The 17,086-nt window shown below is 53.0% G+C and overlaps 8 protein-coding genes across 8 annotated transcripts; 4 read left to right on the top strand and 4 right to left on the bottom strand.

The window, feature by feature from the left end:
- Positions 1 to 115: 115 nt before the first annotated feature.
- Positions 116 to 1,089, bottom strand: B0T23DRAFT_440795 (uncharacterized protein). Its single transcript, XM_062840739.1, has 2 exons — positions 530 to 1,089; positions 116 to 406 (listed from the first exon to the last, which is right to left on the bottom strand). The coding sequence occupies exons 1-2, from the start codon at positions 836 to 838 to the stop codon at positions 308 to 310; spliced, it is 408 nt and encodes a 135-aa protein (XP_062694551.1). The 5' UTR covers positions 839 to 1,089; the 3' UTR covers positions 116 to 307.
- A 660-nt stretch (positions 1,090 to 1,749) lies between these two features.
- B0T23DRAFT_126573 (uncharacterized protein) lies at positions 1,750 to 2,456 on the top strand. Its single transcript, XM_062832121.1, has 2 exons — positions 1,750 to 2,060; positions 2,118 to 2,456. The coding sequence occupies exons 1-2, from the start codon at positions 1,959 to 1,961 to the stop codon at positions 2,361 to 2,363; spliced, it is 348 nt and encodes a 115-aa protein (XP_062694550.1). The 5' UTR covers positions 1,750 to 1,958; the 3' UTR covers positions 2,364 to 2,456.
- Positions 2,457 to 3,204: 748 nt separating this feature from the next.
- On the top strand, positions 3,205 to 4,303 carry B0T23DRAFT_126556 (tyrosine phosphatase-like protein). The gene is made up of 2 exons (XM_062832120.1): positions 3,205 to 3,556; positions 3,708 to 4,303. Exons 1-2 carry the CDS (start codon positions 3,361 to 3,363, stop codon positions 4,154 to 4,156), a joined length of 645 nt encoding a protein of 214 aa, XP_062694549.1. The 5' UTR covers positions 3,205 to 3,360; the 3' UTR covers positions 4,157 to 4,303.
- Positions 4,304 to 4,446: 143 nt separating this feature from the next.
- Positions 4,447 to 5,941, bottom strand: B0T23DRAFT_336618 (uncharacterized protein; the record flags this gene model as incomplete). Its single annotated transcript, XM_062835811.1, has 4 exons — positions 5,845 to 5,941; positions 5,626 to 5,783; positions 4,646 to 5,535; positions 4,447 to 4,574 (listed from the first exon to the last, which is right to left on the bottom strand). The coding sequence occupies exons 1-4, from the start codon at positions 5,884 to 5,886 to the stop codon at positions 4,450 to 4,452; spliced, it is 1,215 nt and encodes a 404-aa protein (XP_062694548.1). The 5' UTR covers positions 5,887 to 5,941.
- Positions 5,942 to 6,806: 865 nt separating this feature from the next.
- Positions 6,807 to 9,352, top strand: B0T23DRAFT_378231 (Poly(A) polymerase). Its single transcript, XM_062837079.1, has 2 exons — positions 6,807 to 8,161; positions 8,211 to 9,352. Exons 1-2 carry the CDS (start codon positions 7,262 to 7,264, stop codon positions 9,207 to 9,209), a joined length of 1,899 nt encoding a protein of 632 aa, XP_062694547.1. The 5' UTR covers positions 6,807 to 7,261; the 3' UTR covers positions 9,210 to 9,352.
- Positions 9,353 to 9,787: 435 nt separating this feature from the next.
- Positions 9,788 to 11,592, top strand: B0T23DRAFT_313130 (PLC-like phosphodiesterase; the record flags this gene model as incomplete). Its single annotated transcript, XM_062834727.1, has 2 exons — positions 9,788 to 10,603; positions 10,795 to 11,592. The coding sequence occupies 2 exons, from the start codon at positions 9,788 to 9,790 to the stop codon at positions 11,590 to 11,592; spliced, it is 1,614 nt and encodes a 537-aa protein (XP_062694546.1).
- Positions 11,593 to 11,644: 52 nt separating this feature from the next.
- Positions 11,645 to 13,739, bottom strand: B0T23DRAFT_126523 (tubulin nucleotide-binding domain-like protein). Its single transcript, XM_062832119.1, has 4 exons — positions 13,526 to 13,739; positions 13,267 to 13,469; positions 12,056 to 13,129; positions 11,645 to 11,974 (listed from the first exon to the last, which is right to left on the bottom strand). The coding sequence occupies exons 1-4, from the start codon at positions 13,595 to 13,597 to the stop codon at positions 11,698 to 11,700; spliced, it is 1,626 nt and encodes a 541-aa protein (XP_062694545.1). The 5' UTR covers positions 13,598 to 13,739; the 3' UTR covers positions 11,645 to 11,697.
- A 497-nt stretch (positions 13,740 to 14,236) lies between these two features.
- B0T23DRAFT_126512 (FAD/NAD(P)-binding domain-containing protein) lies at positions 14,237 to 16,544 on the bottom strand. Its single transcript, XM_062832118.1, has 3 exons — positions 15,919 to 16,544; positions 14,514 to 15,818; positions 14,237 to 14,449 (listed from the first exon to the last, which is right to left on the bottom strand). Exons 1-3 carry the CDS (start codon positions 16,271 to 16,273, stop codon positions 14,376 to 14,378), a joined length of 1,734 nt encoding a protein of 577 aa, XP_062694544.1. The 5' UTR covers positions 16,274 to 16,544; the 3' UTR covers positions 14,237 to 14,375.
- Positions 16,545 to 17,086: the final 542 nt, after the last annotated feature.

Below are 17,086 nucleotides of genomic sequence, written 5' to 3'. Positions count from 1 at the left end.
GTGACCATCCAGAAAAGAAACAATCGTGATAGACTCACTGCGGTGTTCCTGCATTCGTGCCCATTTCGAGCGGCGACCTATCTCGCTGCAACCTTACATATCCAGGCACTCGAAAAGAACTGAAAAAAAGGCTCCTCGAGTTGTTCACGGGGGTAACATGACCTCGAAAGACGGGAATAAGCTGCACCTACCTAACCACTCCTGGGTTATTGAGTGATTTCTTCAGGTCACCGACGCAGTCATCTCGATAGAGAAAACAGACTGGGACTGAAGCCTCGAAAATGGCTTTGCGTTGATTTGATGGCCATCAAAAATGGGTGAATTCCTGTTTTGATAACAGAACAGATATCGTATCGCGGGGAGAGGGTCGACGGCTGTTGCGGCGTGGACGGATGAAGACGGAGTGCTGTCCGGCGAGGAACGGGAACCAGGAACTGTGGAGAATTGGGGATGTGGCAGTGTGGAACAATAGAGGTGGGGATGTCCAGTGTGGCGGGGGCAGCGGGGCCCCTGCCTCCCATCCCGCAACGTCTCTCGCCGAGGCTTGCTGGCGGGAGTTCGCTTCCCGTGTCTCTGTGCAACACAACCTCCCCACCCATTCTGTTTTCCGACACCGACGGCCATCCGCATCACCCATCACATCCAGCCAACTACACTTCATCTCTTCCGTGGGACAGTCCCTAGTCCTGGCGGTCAACACTGGCATGCTGCCAGAGTCTTGGTGAAACCCACCGACAGAGCAAACACAGAAGTGGAATGTATGCCCGAGAAGACCAACGTCCACCAACGTCCACCAACCTGGATCTTCCAGGTGTTGTCCCTTGGGCACCACCGGCATTTGTCCAAGTCCTAGCTGCAAACTGGCTCATCACCACCTGGCTTAGTCCTACGATAGGACAAGACGACTTATGACGCCGTAGACTACACTCGGAGATTGAAAATGCGGGATGGAGCAACTGATAATCATTCGGATAGGCCGACTTGGCAATTTCCACGTCTTTGTTGATCTTTTGCCGTTGTCCTATCGTCAACGGCCTATCTCCGGGGTTCAATGTTGACTCATCAAGTCACGACTGCATTGAGCCGGCCATGATCCACCATTCCCGTTGCTGGTCGGTGTCCCTGTGAGCAAAGACCTGCATGGGGAAGGATCGCAATGGATGCCTGAAAAGACGCTCTTCTTAAGGCGACCAATCATATTTGCGAATGGCGTCCCTTTTTGGTCAATGCAACGACATGCCATTGGCCGATAATTTTCGACAGGGGGGCTAGTTCACATGGAGGTCTTCACTCCCCAGGCTTTTCTACTGGAAGCTGTGCGAGAATGAGCGCTGCAACATTGGCAATCCCCACTGCAAGGACCTCTCGGCGAGGACCTTTCTGTCGTTTCATAGTACACTACGTCGCTCGGCCGAGGATCCGACTTACACGCAAATGCGCTCCCGCGGCGAGGGCCAAACAACCCCAGCTGAACAAACATGTGCCAAGGGTTCTTGGCCGGTTTGTCTGTCAGAACGCTGCAGCAATCCCGGTACCTTGACTGCTTGGAAGGCCAGCTCAGAATGGTTCAACCAGGTAGGACAGAGTTTGAACTAGTTGTAGGTCACTGACCTCACGGTATCTTTGAAGAGATATAAGTCGGCCGGCCCGGCTCCGGAGTGATGAACTCAGATTTCCTCTTTCTACCTACTTACTCATCAAATATCAAGATCAAGCACTATCATCAAGCTTCAAGCAAAGTGAACCATCTTTCCTTTGTTCTATTAGCTACATTATCTGAGCACCAGGCGTGCCATAACTGTCTACCCCGGCGGGCACTCTCACAAACCAACGACACTACCCGATCTAGACGAAATCTACTCGTGTAGAAGCTCTTCTCATCGTCCTTGGCATCAAAAATCAAACATTATATACCACTATCCAACATCATCACCAACTTTCAGCAACAGCATCTAGTCATGAAGCGCTCTTCTTCTAGTGCCTCTGCTCCGTCGGCACTCAACATCAGCACCACCGGGCCCGTCACAAGCCCTATTACCTCGCCCATGTCTCTTGATAGCGTAAGCCGTGCTCCCTTCCGAGTGTCTCATCTCTCCGGTACTAACACAACTCAACAGTACCACGAAATGAGGTACTCTTTCGAGTCTGAGACAACAGTGGCTCCCGTCAACAGCAGAAAGGATTCGGGGAACATGGCAAACTCTGCGGACCCATCAAGGCCGCTACGGACAACCAAGTCTCACAACAAGCACGTCAACGCACACAGCTACTGTGGACGACATTCGACCGAGTTTCTGTTTGGAGGCCGCTCCATCAGGAACCTCTTCAGCAACCTTAAGCATCGAAGGGACTCGCGCGAGTGATCACCCATTGCTCATTGTTCTAGAGAGGATCAAAGTAGGTGAAAGAACTCACCTCGGCTACGGGTTCGTCCGTCTGCACTGGCTGGAACAGGTTGCATTGGGGGGGACTTTATAACCAGCTCATCTCGAACAAGGGAGATTGGAGGCTTTGGGTGGAAGCACTGAAGGATATACTTCGTCTACGCTTAACGATGACATGACAACCGTTTTTGTTGCATGTAATAACCCCATGTTATTTCATTGTCTTTTATTTTCCGTGGGATATGATACCAAGGAGTTTTGGGGCCTAGGGAGAAAGATTTGGAGTTGAGCAATTGTATTTTGTGTATTGGAGTGGTCAATACCAGTTTTGAGCTATGCTTGGGTTCAAAGGACGATTTCAAGACGTTGGACTCCAGCAGCATAACTATGGACTGAAAATAAGACAAGTATCAAAAAGATTCGTCATGGCCGGTTAACACGGCAGAATGTGTGCTGCGCCCAGCCCTGTGCGGTAACAATTGACGTCCGTTCTCTGCCGAGAATGATGGACGCCGAGGCGTGAGCGGCGAATTGTTCTGAATGGAGGCAGCGACCCTAGGTTTAACTCAAGATTGCGTATTCCCGTTGTTCAAATTACCTTTTTCGTGTTGAATTTCTTTCACATGTGAATGCTCACAACCCACCGGTGACATCGGCGTTCTAAACACCGGGCCGCCGAAAGATAGTGGGTCCCGCGAAGTCAAGTACCCCACAAGAAAGGAACCGACCCCTGTCCCGACGCGCGAATCCACCTGCCGCGGTCTCGGTTCGGGTCGAAAATTGTTGTCCCCGCGTTCATTCGGAGCAGTCTCGTCCCGTCTTGTTGGGGAATCCATTATCACCTACCTTGTCCGTCAATCACGTTCATAGCATCAAATCAGTATCTACCTTAACATCCGTCGACATCTTCCCACGTCCACCGAACTGATCACCAAAACAATATCGACACCACACCACACACCAAACGACACCAACAATGGCTGGCTCAGCTCTCCGCAAGGGCTACCTAGTCCTTTACAATGCCGCCTCGGCCGTCGCCTGGGCCACGATCCTCGGCCGCGTCGCGTCCGTCTACTTTGCCAAGGGCGCGCCCTTTGTACCGCTGGTCGTCGATGACTTTGCTCGTGTTACGCAGACCTTTGCTGTCATGGAGATCTTCCATGCTCTTACCGGTATGCCCTGCTTGCCCGACGCTTCCCACCCGGATCCCGTCTCAGTCTCCATCTCTCATCCTTGTCCCTATCTCTGTCTCCTCCTCTACCTTTTCTCTCTACTACCTGTTTAGGAAACAAACGCTAATCGATGTTCAACACCAAAAAAAAGGCATTGTCCCCGCCCCAATTTTCACCACCGTCATGCAAGTCGCCTCGCGCCTGATGCTCGTCTGGGGCATATCGTACCCCTTCCCGCACCTCAACAGTTCGGTCTGGTACACCTCCATGTTGACGGCCTGGTCCACTACCGAGGTGATCCGGTACAGCTACTTTGCGCTCAAGCAGGTCGACTTCATTCCTTACTGGCTGCACTGGCTGCGGTACAGCGCCTTCCTGGTGCTGTACCCAATGGGCATCAGCTCCGAGGTGGCCATGATCTTCAAGGCGCTCGTGGGTCCGGCCGATCAGCTCGCGACTTGGTACCCTTATGCGCTGGTTGCTGTGCTGTTGTCGTATATCCCTGGCTCGGTGGTGCTGTATAGCCATATGTTGAGCCAGAGGAGGAAGCAGGTTGGTGGTGGTGCTATCAAGGAGAAGAAGGAGAAGAAGAGGCAGTGAGGGGTTACAGACTTCTAGACTAGGCCGTGGTTGTTGTAAAGAGGAGGGGTTGGCGTGCGACGTATGCTCACAGCCTACCCGCCCCTGCTGTTGAAGTGTCGTGGTCACGGTGAATGATTTTTACAAGCCACTTCGGCTGTGGATTCTGCGGCCCAGCTTATTGGGGGAATAGACATGATACTTTCAAAGAGTTTTGGAGTTTTGGACATAATGATAGACGTTTTATGATGGGAAAAAAAGAAAAGATTTGGGCTAAGTATTAGATGAAATGTTACGGTTATTAGGGTGCGCTTCTATGCGCTAATGACATCACCGTTACTGCTCTCGTACCAATCGTTCTGCAACCACTTGACAATCATATCTCTAGCATCATGCGCCATCTTGGTATAGCCAGGGTTGTCCTTCAGGTCGAACATGGCTATGAATAGTGTCAGTACTCGCTTCACGTATACATAAAGACCTCGCTACAGATGGGAGAGGTGCACTTACAGATATGCGCCGTTACTTCGTCCTTAGCCTTATCGTTGATGGCCTCCTTCCAGTCCCCAGCGGAATCCTTTTTAGGCAGGACGCAAAACGTCCGTTCATTGCCCATCACAGTCCCGACCATGCTCACTTCCTTTGACCCCGCGGCCCGTCCCAGCCGGGTATAAAAGTTTCCGAAACCGACCCCAAGGTCATTGTTGAGCCGCACCATGTACGCCACACGGCGCCGCAGCTCTTCTCTTCTATAAAGCACCCCGACAAACTCGAGATGCGACGTCGCCCAGCTCACGCTTTGCGTAATCTGATCTCGATTGTAGTACGCCGCCGCTCCTCCAGCCGCTGCAGCAGCCGCTGCGCCCGCGACCATGGCGATCTTGCCCCAGTTCCCCCAGGCGCTGCCATTATTCCTCTGCTGCTCCTCCTTCTTTTCCGGCGCCGGCAGAGCGGCTATCTGTCTTTTCTGCGTTGTTGCGTTCGATTGCGCCTGCGCCCCCTTCGCTCCGAGTAAACTTGTTAAGCTGCTCAGTTGCGACAGCGCTGCCGAAGCCGTCGCATAGTGACCCTCGACGCCATGAGCGAAGACGGTAGGAGCAATGCCTAGATAGGGTGTATCGAAGCCGAGGACGCCCTGGATATAGGGGAACATGAGCGAGCTGGGGCTGGGTGGTCGGTGGAGAGGCGCGGAGTCAGCGGTGCGATGGTCTAGCTTCGGGTCCTCGACGGCCGGGTCGGTGCTGCCGTGGATAGGCTTGTCGGAGGAGAGCTCGATGGCGGTTTCGGCAGCGACGATGCCGCCCATGGAGTGGCCGACTAAAATGACGCGGACCGAGGGATCGATGGTGGGCGAGGAGGTTCCGGCGGCAACTTCGAGGTCGATAACTTTATTCGTGAGCCTGTGATAGCGAGGGCGACCATGTTAGTGATGGTTCAGGGCTTCAAGCATGTGACAGATGAAGCAACGGATGCAGTCGACGAGCACATACCAATCTCGAAATCGCGCTACGCACTCGCCCAAATCTCCTCGAGTCTCATATTTGGGATACACCACGACATTGATGTTTATCTTGGGTAGGTCGGCCGCAACAAGTTGGCGGAGGTGCTCGGTGAAGGCATAGTTGTCGCCAAAGGTCGACTCACCTCCCTTTACATGATAATGTCAGTTTGATCTTGGCTGGAGCGTCGCTTGATCTTAATGTACATACCTTGAAGCCGTGGATGAAGCAGAGAAGTAATGTCTTTTTCATCCTTCCCCATTGAGACTAAGCAAAGTGGAGGTGGTGTAAAAAGGATGTAGTGTAGGGGAGACCGAGAGAATGCGACATGGAAACTTTCAACGTTGCCCCGGCTGTTACGGTGATCCTCCATCTAGCGGCAGCGTCATTTTCAGGGGCCTGCAGGGCCAGTGTGGGGGCGGGGCCGCGCTATGGAAGGGACCTCCCAGGGGAACTCCAGTGGATGATGCATGGACGGGCACCTGGTCCGGTCTTGCCCTTGCTTGCCGCCTGGGGCCAGATCCCATCTTCCACAGGGGCCGCGGCAGCTTTGAAATGTCATCTGTTCTCCAAATCCATACCTCCCGTCAACCTCTACTCTACCATCATTTGACCTTCACTCCGATGGTACGTACCTAGCATTAGATAAAAGTTGAATTGGTACTTATCGCTGATATAAAAGAATACGTCCCTGAATATTAGACCGATGTTTACTGCAAAAATGGAACCGATTCTGCCAACTCAACTGTCCCCATGGCGTTACTCGAATGTAGTGTAAGATGCCCCAAAGTGTACAGACAGACATCCTACGCCTACTTGAAGGAACAGGCTATCTGGGGATGACCTTCTTCTACCTGAAATGCGGCAGTCCAGCGGCCTTTGCAATGTGACGATTGAGCTTTTCAGAGCTTGAGTCCCTGAATTGTCGGAACCAAGACACCAAAAGCCAACATGATAACTAGTAGGGACATACCTACCCGGGCATCCATCTTATTATGGTGGAGGTACCAAAGTACTTGAATTTCAGTGGAGATTAGGTAGGTATCCCCGTGCGGGTACTCGTCAGAGGTTTATGGGTGATTCCTGCAGGTTGCATTTCAAGTTGCAGTGTCCAGCGTCTCTAAAATAACAGGACATTGCCTCGCGCCAATCCCGCTGTGAGTGGGAGTCCGTGCTCAACACCCCAGGCTGAACCGAGACGCGCCGAGTCGGCGACGTGCTTTTTGTCTTCTGCAAACAACCTAACGCAGCCGCCCCTTCATCCATCCCCATCAATCACCCTGTCTGGTTTCGGCTTCTCCGACTGCGCCAGGGTCGATATCAGAATCAATCAACTATTTGGTATCGCCATCCTTCGAATCAACAAAAAGCACAGCATATCATGACCTGAGCGTTCTTTGCCTTACGTGGAGCTGCTTGGTTCCTTCTGTTCAATCCCATCATAGACTTCTATAATCGCCCGTCAGCGTTCTCTCACTGCGCCTGCGCTCCTCTCTTTTGCGCGCGATCCAGTTTTCCTCTTGTCCCGACCAGCGTCATCGATCAGTCCTGCACGACATATTTCATCTTCGATACTCTTACCGGCGCATCCAGCACGCTTCCTCGTCCCACCGCGCTTCGTGCCACCATGTCGAACCCCGAACAAACCTTGGGCGTAACGCCTCCTATCTCGACCACGCTACCTACCGACGCCGAGAAACGACAGACCGAGGCCCTTCTCAAAGAGCTGCGCGCGCAGGGCACGTTCGAAAGTCAGGCCGAAACTGATAAGCGATGGGCGGTGCTCGCAGATCTCCAGCGCATTACTGATGAATTTGTGAAGAGGGCCGCGCAGGAAAAGGAGCCGCACAATGCCATTCTGATTCGCGACGCTCGAGGCAGAATATTCACATATGGCAGTTTTCGCTTGGGTGTGTATGGGCCAGGATCCGATATCGATACCCTCGTCGTTGTACCCAAGTACGTCACCGTCAAGCAATATTTCGACATCTTTCCCAACCTTCTTATCGAAATGGCTCCCCCTGGCGCCATCACCGACCTGACTCCAGTACCCGAGGCCTTCGTACCTATCATCAAGTTTGAGTATTCGGGCATCAGCATAGATCTTATCTTCTGTTCAATTCAGAGCCTTCGTCAACTTCCTGACGACAAGGACTGGAATCTGAACAGCAACAACCTCCTGCGCGGCTTGTCCGAAAACGAGGTGCGCTCGCTCAACGGAACACGCGTAACCGACGAGATCCTTGCGCTGGTCCCCGAAGAGAAGACGTTCAAGCTGGCACTTCGTGCAATCAAGCTCTGGGCTCAGAGAAGGGCTATCTACGCCAATATCATGGGTTATCCTGGTGGTGTGGCTTGGGCTATGCTGGTCGCCAGAGTATGCCAACTCTATCCGAAGGCGACGAGTGCTGTCATCGTTAGGAAATTCTTCACCATTATGCTCAACTGGCCATGGCCGCTCCCGGTTCTTCTGAAGAATATCGAATACAACCAATCCATTACGCGTGTAGCGGTGTGGAATCCCAAGGTAAGTCAACCCCTCATCATTGTCGCGCTGATGTCTTACCACAGACTAGATATACCCGAGTGATCGCAATCACAAGATGCCCATCATCACCCCATCATACCCTTCCATGTGCGCGACGCACAATGTTGGGAGGTCTTCAATGGCGGTAATTCAGCAGGAGCTGGAACGGGGGGTGCAGATTTCTGAAGAGATCATGTTGGGTAAAAGGCCTTGGAAAGATTTGTTCGAGAAACACACCTTTTTCACCAACGGCTTCAAGTTTTACCTGACGGTCATCTCATCCGGCAGGACGAAAGAGGCGCAGAATACCTGGTCGGGCTTCGTCGAGTCAAGAGTGCGTGTTCTGGTCCAGAAGCTTGAGCTGCACCCTTCCATCGCCCTTGCCCGCCCCTTCAACAAAGGTTACGACAGAGTGCACCGATGCAAGACGGATGCTCAGGTCGAAGAGATTCAAACCGGAAACCTCACATACATGGTCAAGCCGACGGATACAGCCGCGAATGGGAACGCCAAGAACGAAAGCAAGGTTGAGGTCAAGGCGGAGATCAAGACGGGGGATGGTGTTGCACCGGAGCCGGCTGTGCCGGTTGTCAAGGAAGAACCGAACGACGTGGTACATCTAGGAACGGTACCTCTAAAGCCTGAGGACAACTCTGTAAAGCCTGAGGCCAACGACTACGACGAAGACAAGGTTAAGCTGGAGGATATACCGGAGAAGGAGCCGGAGCTTGAGATTTACACCACTAACCATTACATCGGCCTGCAGCTGGTAGAGGGAGCTAAGTCTCTGGATCTGTCCAGAGAAGTCGACGACTTCAAGGCAATGTGCACTTCGAACGACATCTTCAAAGCAGAGTTGATGGGATTGACTATCCAGCACGTTAGGAATTTCGATCTCCCCGACGACGTTTTCGAACCTGGAGAGACGAAGCCTGTAAGGCCAGTTAAGAAGAAGAAGCGTATGGCCGAAGGGGAACATGCGAACGGCCCGATGGCCAAGCGACAACAGATGGCGACCGCGCCACCGACTATTAAGAGCGAACACTGATCGAAGGATGTACAGACGGATCTTGTTGGCGGTCATGGACAAATTAGTTGCTATGTGCGAGCAGTACCACGCGCGAGGTGTAGAGAAATGTATCTAAGATAAGAGTTGCTAAATCTGCTAGACTAATAAATTTAGTTTTTCGGGGCACAAGTGCCCCATCAACTAAGCCAAGTTCCCGTCTCGCAGTGGTCTTTTGCGTCCGTGGCTTTACATCTTATTTCTCGCTCTATTATACATCATATTAACAAATGCTTTGCTGCGTCGATCGCTTCTGCTAATGGATTGAGCTGTTAGTTCCGTTGTACTCGGGGGAAAACGCCATATGCACCTCAGTATGTCAACGTCAAAATGCCAGCAGCCAATCAAAGCTTGCGCGTACGCCCCCGTAGATCGTCGGTCGCATGTCCTACAAATAGATACACAGTAACACCTGTCTCGAGATCCTCAACCCAACATCTCACTGAGGATTCTATCTTGTCTCAAGTACTTTGGCCGTGTAAACCCGCCCGAAGTACCTCGAGTATCACCCTCGAGGACCCCAAAAACCACTTGCTACTTCCATACGCTATGCCGCGATGATGCACCAGGAATCAAAACCTGGGCGCTCGCCGCTCTTCTCTGCGCCAGTTCCTCAAAGTCTTCCTCATCTTCCCTCACCGACACTGGCAGCGGCATCCACGCCCTCATCATCACCACGGCGCTTCAAGCGCTTTCGCGGCCTACTACCCACAACCTCCTACCGCGCGGTCCTCAGCTCCGTATGCATCATGGCCGTCCTCTTCTGGGTCCTTCACCTCCTCTTCTTCTCCCTCCTTACAGACCTCACCACTGGCAACCCATTATCCACCTCTCCTTCCCCATCACAACCTGGAGAAGAAGAAGACTCCTCCTCAGTAGCCGACCTGGCCCTCCAAAAGATCCTCGGTGACGGCCGCCAAATCTTCGGCACCTTCCCTTCCTCCTTCAACAAGTCAGCAGCCTCCAAGCGTCGCGCACAATGGATGACCCCTCTCCCGGACTCCCTGCCGCTCACCCGCCTCAGAGCCATTCCGGGAACCCACGACAGCGCAACCTGGAACTTTACTACTGAGACGAGGAACTCGATCCCTTCTAATCCGAGTTACTTGCCGGCTGAATGGTTTAGGTGTCAGAAGAAGAGTATTTTGGAATCCTTGGAGGCAGGGGTGAGGTTCTTTGATTTGCGGTATGCTGCGTTGGATACAGGTACGGGTGGGAGTGGTAAAGGGGGAGGACAAGGGACGAGACTGGTGTTTTGGCATAAGATGGCTTTGTTGAGTGAGGTGGCGACGGTGGAGGATGTTTTGTTTGGGTTTTATAAGTGGTTGGAGGAGAGGGGAGCGGGGGAGGTGGTGATGATTAGTTTGCAGTATGAGGTGAGTTTCTTCTCTGTACTTTTCATTTTCTTCCTTCCTTTCTTTCTTTCGTTTACACATTTTCATGCCCTGGTTTTGGGTTTCATCTGGGGTGGGTATAACTGGTTTGGGTTATATGTAAACAAAAGGGGTCATCATCACCGTCCATCAAGTTACCACCTCTCCCGCTCCCTTCGCTAACAGACTAACAGCACCCAACCCGCTCCCACGCCTCCAACACCCCACAAGTCCAACGCCTCCTTCATTCCCTCCTCACCACCCCGGCCGCCCGCCGCTTCATCTACCCATCACACTCCCTCCCGCCCACTTTGGGAGACGCCCGTGGCAAGATCGTCCTCCTCAAACGCTTCGACCTGCCCGACTTGCCTCTCGATCAACAGCTGGCTGTACCGGGACTCAACTTTTCTCCTAGCCTATGGCCGGAGAACAATAGAGGGTTTGAGTTGGTTTATAACCAACTTGACGTGGGTGACGGAGATCAGAGCAAGGGAGTAGAAGAGGAGAAAAGGAGAAATGAGACGGCGTATATAGAGGACTACTTTGAACCTAACGACCTGCCGAGTGGGATGAATGGAAGTGTGACGGAGAATGTGATGGCCAAGTGGGAGGCTGTGGAGGGCCATTTACGGGCTGCGGCGGCTGCTGGTGCTGCTGCGAGCGGTCCCGGGGCAGGACTGGGTGCACGCGGGGAGGATGATGAGGATGATGGGTTGTGGATCACGTTCACCTCGGGGGAACATGTATTGAATGAACCGAACATTACGCCGGAGGTTATGGCGCTTGGCCCGGAAGAACAACGGCAAGGTGTCCCCAAGGTGACTGGCGGTGGAACGGTGAAAGGAGGAGTTAACGAAAAGTTGTTGGCGTTGTTGAAGGATGATGGGCCGGACGGGTTAAAGGGGAAGAGGTTGGGAGTTGTGGTGATGGATTTCTGGGAGATGGAAGGGGAGGGGGATTTGATTGGGGCGTTGTTGGGATTGGATGGTTAGATACCCAGGTAGTGAAATGTCTGGTGTAAAGGCGGAAGGACCTCGGGGAGTAATCGTCTTGTCTGCTTCACACTTGAACACGTTGTTGATTGCTGCGTCGACCGATCAATCGTCATCTCCATCATCACTTCCACTCGACCACCCCTCATGATATTCATCAGCCATCTCCGCCAGCTCGTTTCCAAGCTGTTCCCTATCCTCCAATCCAATCGACCGACCAACCGTAGTCCTCAACGACTTCAGCCTCTTGTGCACTGAAGCATCCGTAGACAGACTGCTAGTGACATTGATCGCTCCTCCTCTCTTCAGTGGCTCACCACTGTCATCCCTGAAGATCTGAGGGAAGCTGTCTAGAAGAGGGAAGCGAAGGGGGGTGTGATAACTGCATGAGAGGGACTTTGTTAGCAAAAGATGACGAGAAAAAAAAAAAAAAAAAAAAAAAAAGAGAACACAAAAAACGTACCTTCTCATAACAGTCTCGTACGAGCTCCTCCTGCGGAACCTCTCGTCCTCCTCAGCCTCCTTGGCTTCCTGCGCCTGCTCATCAACCTCATAACCTCTCGAGGTAAGCACCTGGCTGAACACCCTCGGTCTGTCATCATCGCCGCCGCCACCACCGCGACGGACATAGTCCAACTGATCGGTGGGAGTAAAGTTAATATCGAGAAACACTCCCTCCGGGTTCTCCTTCGCCATCACAGCCGCATGTCTACTCGACTTCTGGTTGAGCAACTGCCTCTGCCTGAAATCCTGCGTTCCTTCCATGACTACATCTTCCTCCTCCGTCGGCTCTGGAGCAAAGCTCATCCCCAAGCTAGCCACATTCTGCTTCCCCATCGCATTGAGCGTATCAGCCAGCGTACCCATCGTATCCCTGTTCGCCGGATCCCTCAGCCGCGACGGAAGCGTGACGCTCTCTATCGCCGCCGCCGACAGCGCAGTATTATGCCACTGCGAGCCCGCATCCAGCACCACACTCCCCGGCAGCGTCGCAGGCACCGTAAACGGCACGACAACGCTTGCATACTTATACACCTCCGTCATCGTCCTCGCCTTATTCGCCAGTCTCAGCAGTCTCTTCTCCCTGCTCAATCCCCCAACCCTTATCGCCGACTCCTGCTCGCTGCCCCAAACAAACATGGCTGTCTTGCCGTACTCATCTCGTATCCTCTCCAGGTATTTTGCCGCAAACCCGCCCCAGGCGTCGTCCAGGCCTGTCATGACTTGGATCCCTTGCATCTGGTCGGCCTCTTCGATAAAAGGCCGCAGGTCCCGATCAAGAAGGTCATGTTCCTTGTCCAGCGACGCAAACAGGTCCTCGCCCGTCGCGTAGCGCTCGAATGGCATGATGGACGAGTTGAGCTCGTACTCGTTCAGCTGGACAACGGAGCGCGGGTGGTAGAAGACCCGGTTGAAATCAGACCAGTAGCGGACGGTGTCCGTGGTGAGGGGAGGGGGCTCGAGGCCGGCGTCGAGGGATTGTTGATAGGCGGATTGTGGGATGGCGGGCTGTTTTTGGAGTACGGTTGGTCCATTCCTGTGGCGAGAAAGGAGGGGAGGTGAGTCAAGAGGTAGACGAAGGGGAGGATGGGTTTGAACGCTGGAGGATGTCGATCAAAAATGACGGAATCTGGTGCAAGATGTCCACCAGACCGAGAGTGATGCCCAACTTACCACAATGCTTGAGGCGTCTGTCCCTCCTCAAGGTCGTTATACAGCGCATTCGTCTTTGCCATGGACCCAAAGCCACCCTTCAGATCGTAAATGACGGTCCGCGGCATGTAGGTTTCGGTGCCATCCGCACCGATGCCGGGACGCCAGTGGATATCATGGTTAATGGCTGGCTCTTGATCCTCGGAATATGTAAAATATGATTCCTCGAGAAGTGTCAGCTGTTTCCCCGGTTCCAAGTGAAATCAATGAACATGCTTACCTGGGTATTCCAGAAATGCGTGGCTAGATAATTGCTCTGCTGCCCGAGCTGCAGCGTGATAATTTCGTGCATTATGTCGCTGTATCAGAGAACATAGAATGTCCACATGAAATGTGCCTCTTTGTGAAACACTTGTCGAATGTTTTTTTTCCCGGACAAACAATGGGCTTCAAGTTGGTTGTTGAGTCCAGTTCTCAAAGTTATCTGTAAGAGCAAAAACGGACATATGACGACTGTGTCGATTGCCTGTGAGGAGCAAAAGTGCGATACGTCGGTGCTGCGTAATATAACCCTAACCCTGTTCCTTGTTGTGCTCATCTCAGGGGCCGACATCACCACCAACTCAGTTCTATTCTAAGACTCCAACGAGCTTATAAAATTGAACAGCACTGCAAAGATAGCGATACAGGCATCAATGCAAATAACTTTTAATCTATACAGTTTCAAACGCAACAGCTCAGATAGGTTGTTTTGTCCGAGATATGTCTTGATAGCCCTTGATAACAGGCGAAAAGAAATGGACAAGAAGACAGTACTGCTGTGAGGGCTGCGAGAATAACTCAAATGTTTCATACAGGATACTTGAAGAGAATTGTAGAGACGTCATACAAAAGAAAACATAAAAAAGAACCCGTTCGTTTCATTGCCCCCTCGTCTAAATCCTCCTTTAAAAACCCGTCTAAAAACCCCCATTTTCTATGACCAAAACAGCCCGAGACTCCAGAAGAAGAAAAGGCAAAGAAGTCCCCAGGTCCGCACTCGCTATACAAGAGACACGCTAAACATGCCAAAAGAGCGTGCAAGAAGGAGATACTGAATTTCAAGTCATGCCATAGATGCGGCAGGTCGTTTACTCGCGAGAAACGTCGCGGCCGAAGAGCTTGGACTTGACCCAGTCGTTAATGACAAGGAGACGGTTGCGAGCTAGCAGGAAATGTTAGTCATACCGCTTCTTAGAAAATAAATTATATTCCTGGGGAAAACTTACTGCTGAAGCACATGGACAGGTAAGCACTCCTCCAGAAGAGGAAGGTAAGGCTGCCACCAGAGGCAAGGTTTCCGTTGAACCAGCTCACATCGGCGACGGCCTTCTCGCTTCCAATGTAGGCAAGAGAACCCTGGTGAGAGTAGTGGAAGGGCTTGATGTCCTTGATGCGGCGGAGCTGGCGCTCATGCTCCTCAATCTCCTTGGAGATCTCGGCAGCGTTTCCGGGCGCAAGGTTGAGGGAACCGCTGAGCTCGCGGACGCGCTGCTCAAGGACCTCGGTGCGAGCCATGTTGTTGAAGAGGCCAGCCAGGAAGTTACCCTCCTGAGAGGCGACCTGGGCGGTAGGGGCGTATCCAGCGACGGCGCAGTCACCGACAGCCCAGATGTCGCGGGTACCCTGAACAACGAGGTACTCGTTCACCGCAAGACCGCGGCGAGAGTCCTTCTGGGCAGGGATGCGCTCCATGAGGTCCTTGACGACGGGGCGCACGGCGTTGCCAGTGGCCCAGACGAGGAGACCGTAGGGAAGAGTAATCTTCTCACGGGTACCATCGGGCTTGCTGATCTCGGCCTCGACGGTCTTTTCGGTGACCCTCTTGACCATGGTCTTGGTCATAATGTCAATCTTCTCCTCCTTGAAGGTGCTCTCGGTGTACTCGATCAGCTGCTTGGAGAAGCTGGGAAGGACGTTGGGAAGAGCCTCGATGAGGGTGACGCGGAAGCGGTCAGCAATATCGGGAATCAGCTTCTTGATGTCCTCCTCGAAGAAATCCTGGAGCTCGCCAGCGAACTCGACACCAGTAGGGCCACCACCAACGACAACCATGTGCAGAAGACGGTCAATCTCCTCCTGGGACTGGCCCTTGAAAGCAGCAGTTTCGACGCAGTCCATAATCTTCTTGCGAATGCGCTGGGCATCACCAATCTCCTTGAGGAAGCAGGTGTGCTCACGGACACCGGGGATACCGAAAGTAGCGTTTTCAGCACCGACACCAACCACCAGCATGTCGTAGGGGATCTCGGTCTCAACGACGTCGCCTCGGATCTCGGAGGTATCGAGGACACGGACGACCTTGCGCTCGGGATCCACGGAGCTGGCCTCAGCCTCGTAAAACTTGACGTTGGCCTTCTTGTGGCGCAGAATGGTGCGGATGGGCTCCATGATGGAGCGGTGCTCGATCAGACCGGTGGTGCAGGACGGGAGCAGGGGAGTGAATAGGAAGTAGTTGCGGGGCGAGATGACGATGACATTGTAGTGCTCAGTGTCGAGCTTCTTGAGAAGAGAAACGGAGCCCCAGCCAGTGCCTGAGCGATATCAGTCAGTTTGAACTCGTAGATGAGGAGAAAGCGCATGGCGCAAAGCTGCGCGTATAGCTATCTCGTATGCGCAAGGGTTAAAACTCACCAAGAACAACGAGAGTCTTCTTGGACGGGTCAGGCTCGACCTGAGGACCAGGGTTTCTCTCTTCGTAAACACCCCAACCGACATAGGCGATACCGGCGAGGGAGGCGAAGAGAGGTGCCCTCCAGAGCCACCTCAACTTCCGGAACCGACGACGTTCCTTGGGGGGCTCAGGAAGAGGAGTAGTCTCTGTGTGGGCGCGACGAATCTGCTGAGTGACAGCAACCTGCCTGGACTCGGAGATGAGAGCGCGACGAGGCGCAGAGCTGAGCAGCCTAGAAACGGCCTGGGTCTGGAGACGGGCAACGCCCATAGAGGGGGCCGAAAGCCTGCCCAGAGCTCTGGATGTGGACGCCATGGTTGGTCGTTCGTCGTTTTTTTCGGATTGACGAGCGCGACGACGCGATATGGGACTGGCGACCTAGATGGCCTCGAGAGGGGAGGGGAAGAACACGGAGGGAGGGTGGGGGTAAGAAATTAGGTGTGCTTAGGTGAGGAAGAAGGAGAGAAAGAAAGCAAAATGGAAGGATTCTGAAGGGGAGGCGGGGGATAAGAAAAGCTGAAGCTTTAGCAGAAGGCTGTGGCGGCGTGATAAGCGAGTCAGCTAGGATTGGTTGCTTGGCCTTGTAATAGGAATTGGAGTTGGGAGGAATGACTGTTTTTAGCCTCTCTATTAAACTGGTGGCCGCCCTTTTTTTTTTTTTTTTTTTTTTTTCTCCTTCGTTCAGTCTTGCAACCTTGCTTGGGCTAAAAATGCGCGGATCCGTTTGGAGCTACACCGAATCTAGAAACCCCCCAAAAACTAGACCAGACCTAGCGCTGGTTAAAACAAATTCCGTGTCTCGATTCGTCCCGTCCCGCCTCTTCGTCCTGGTTCTTAGTCATCCTATCCTCCTCCTCCTCCTCCTCCTCCTCTCTCTAACGGCGCCGTCCATGCCGTCCACCCGTCAGCATGGGAAGTTGATGTACGCTGAAAGGCTCCGAGTCTGACTGATCCTAGATCGGGGCGCTGTCTTGTCTTTGCAAAGGCTTCGGGAACGATCCATGTGGAAGGAACCCGCCCGAGTGGGACCTCTAGACCTGGCATCGGGCCTTAAACCCTCTGCAAGGAGTGCCCTATTCCCTATCAAGTTGGCGGGTTTTGTGGGTTTTTGGGATGAACAACCATCGA

This window comes from Neurospora hispaniola (assembly GCF_033458365.1).
Source record: "Neurospora hispaniola strain FGSC 10403 chromosome Unknown B0T23scaffold_3, whole genome shotgun sequence".
Classification (NCBI taxonomy): domain Eukaryota; kingdom Fungi; phylum Ascomycota; class Sordariomycetes; order Sordariales; family Sordariaceae; genus Neurospora; species Neurospora hispaniola.
The sequence above is the reverse complement of the archived record's forward strand: the minus strand, read 5'-3'. Positions and strand labels throughout refer to the sequence as shown.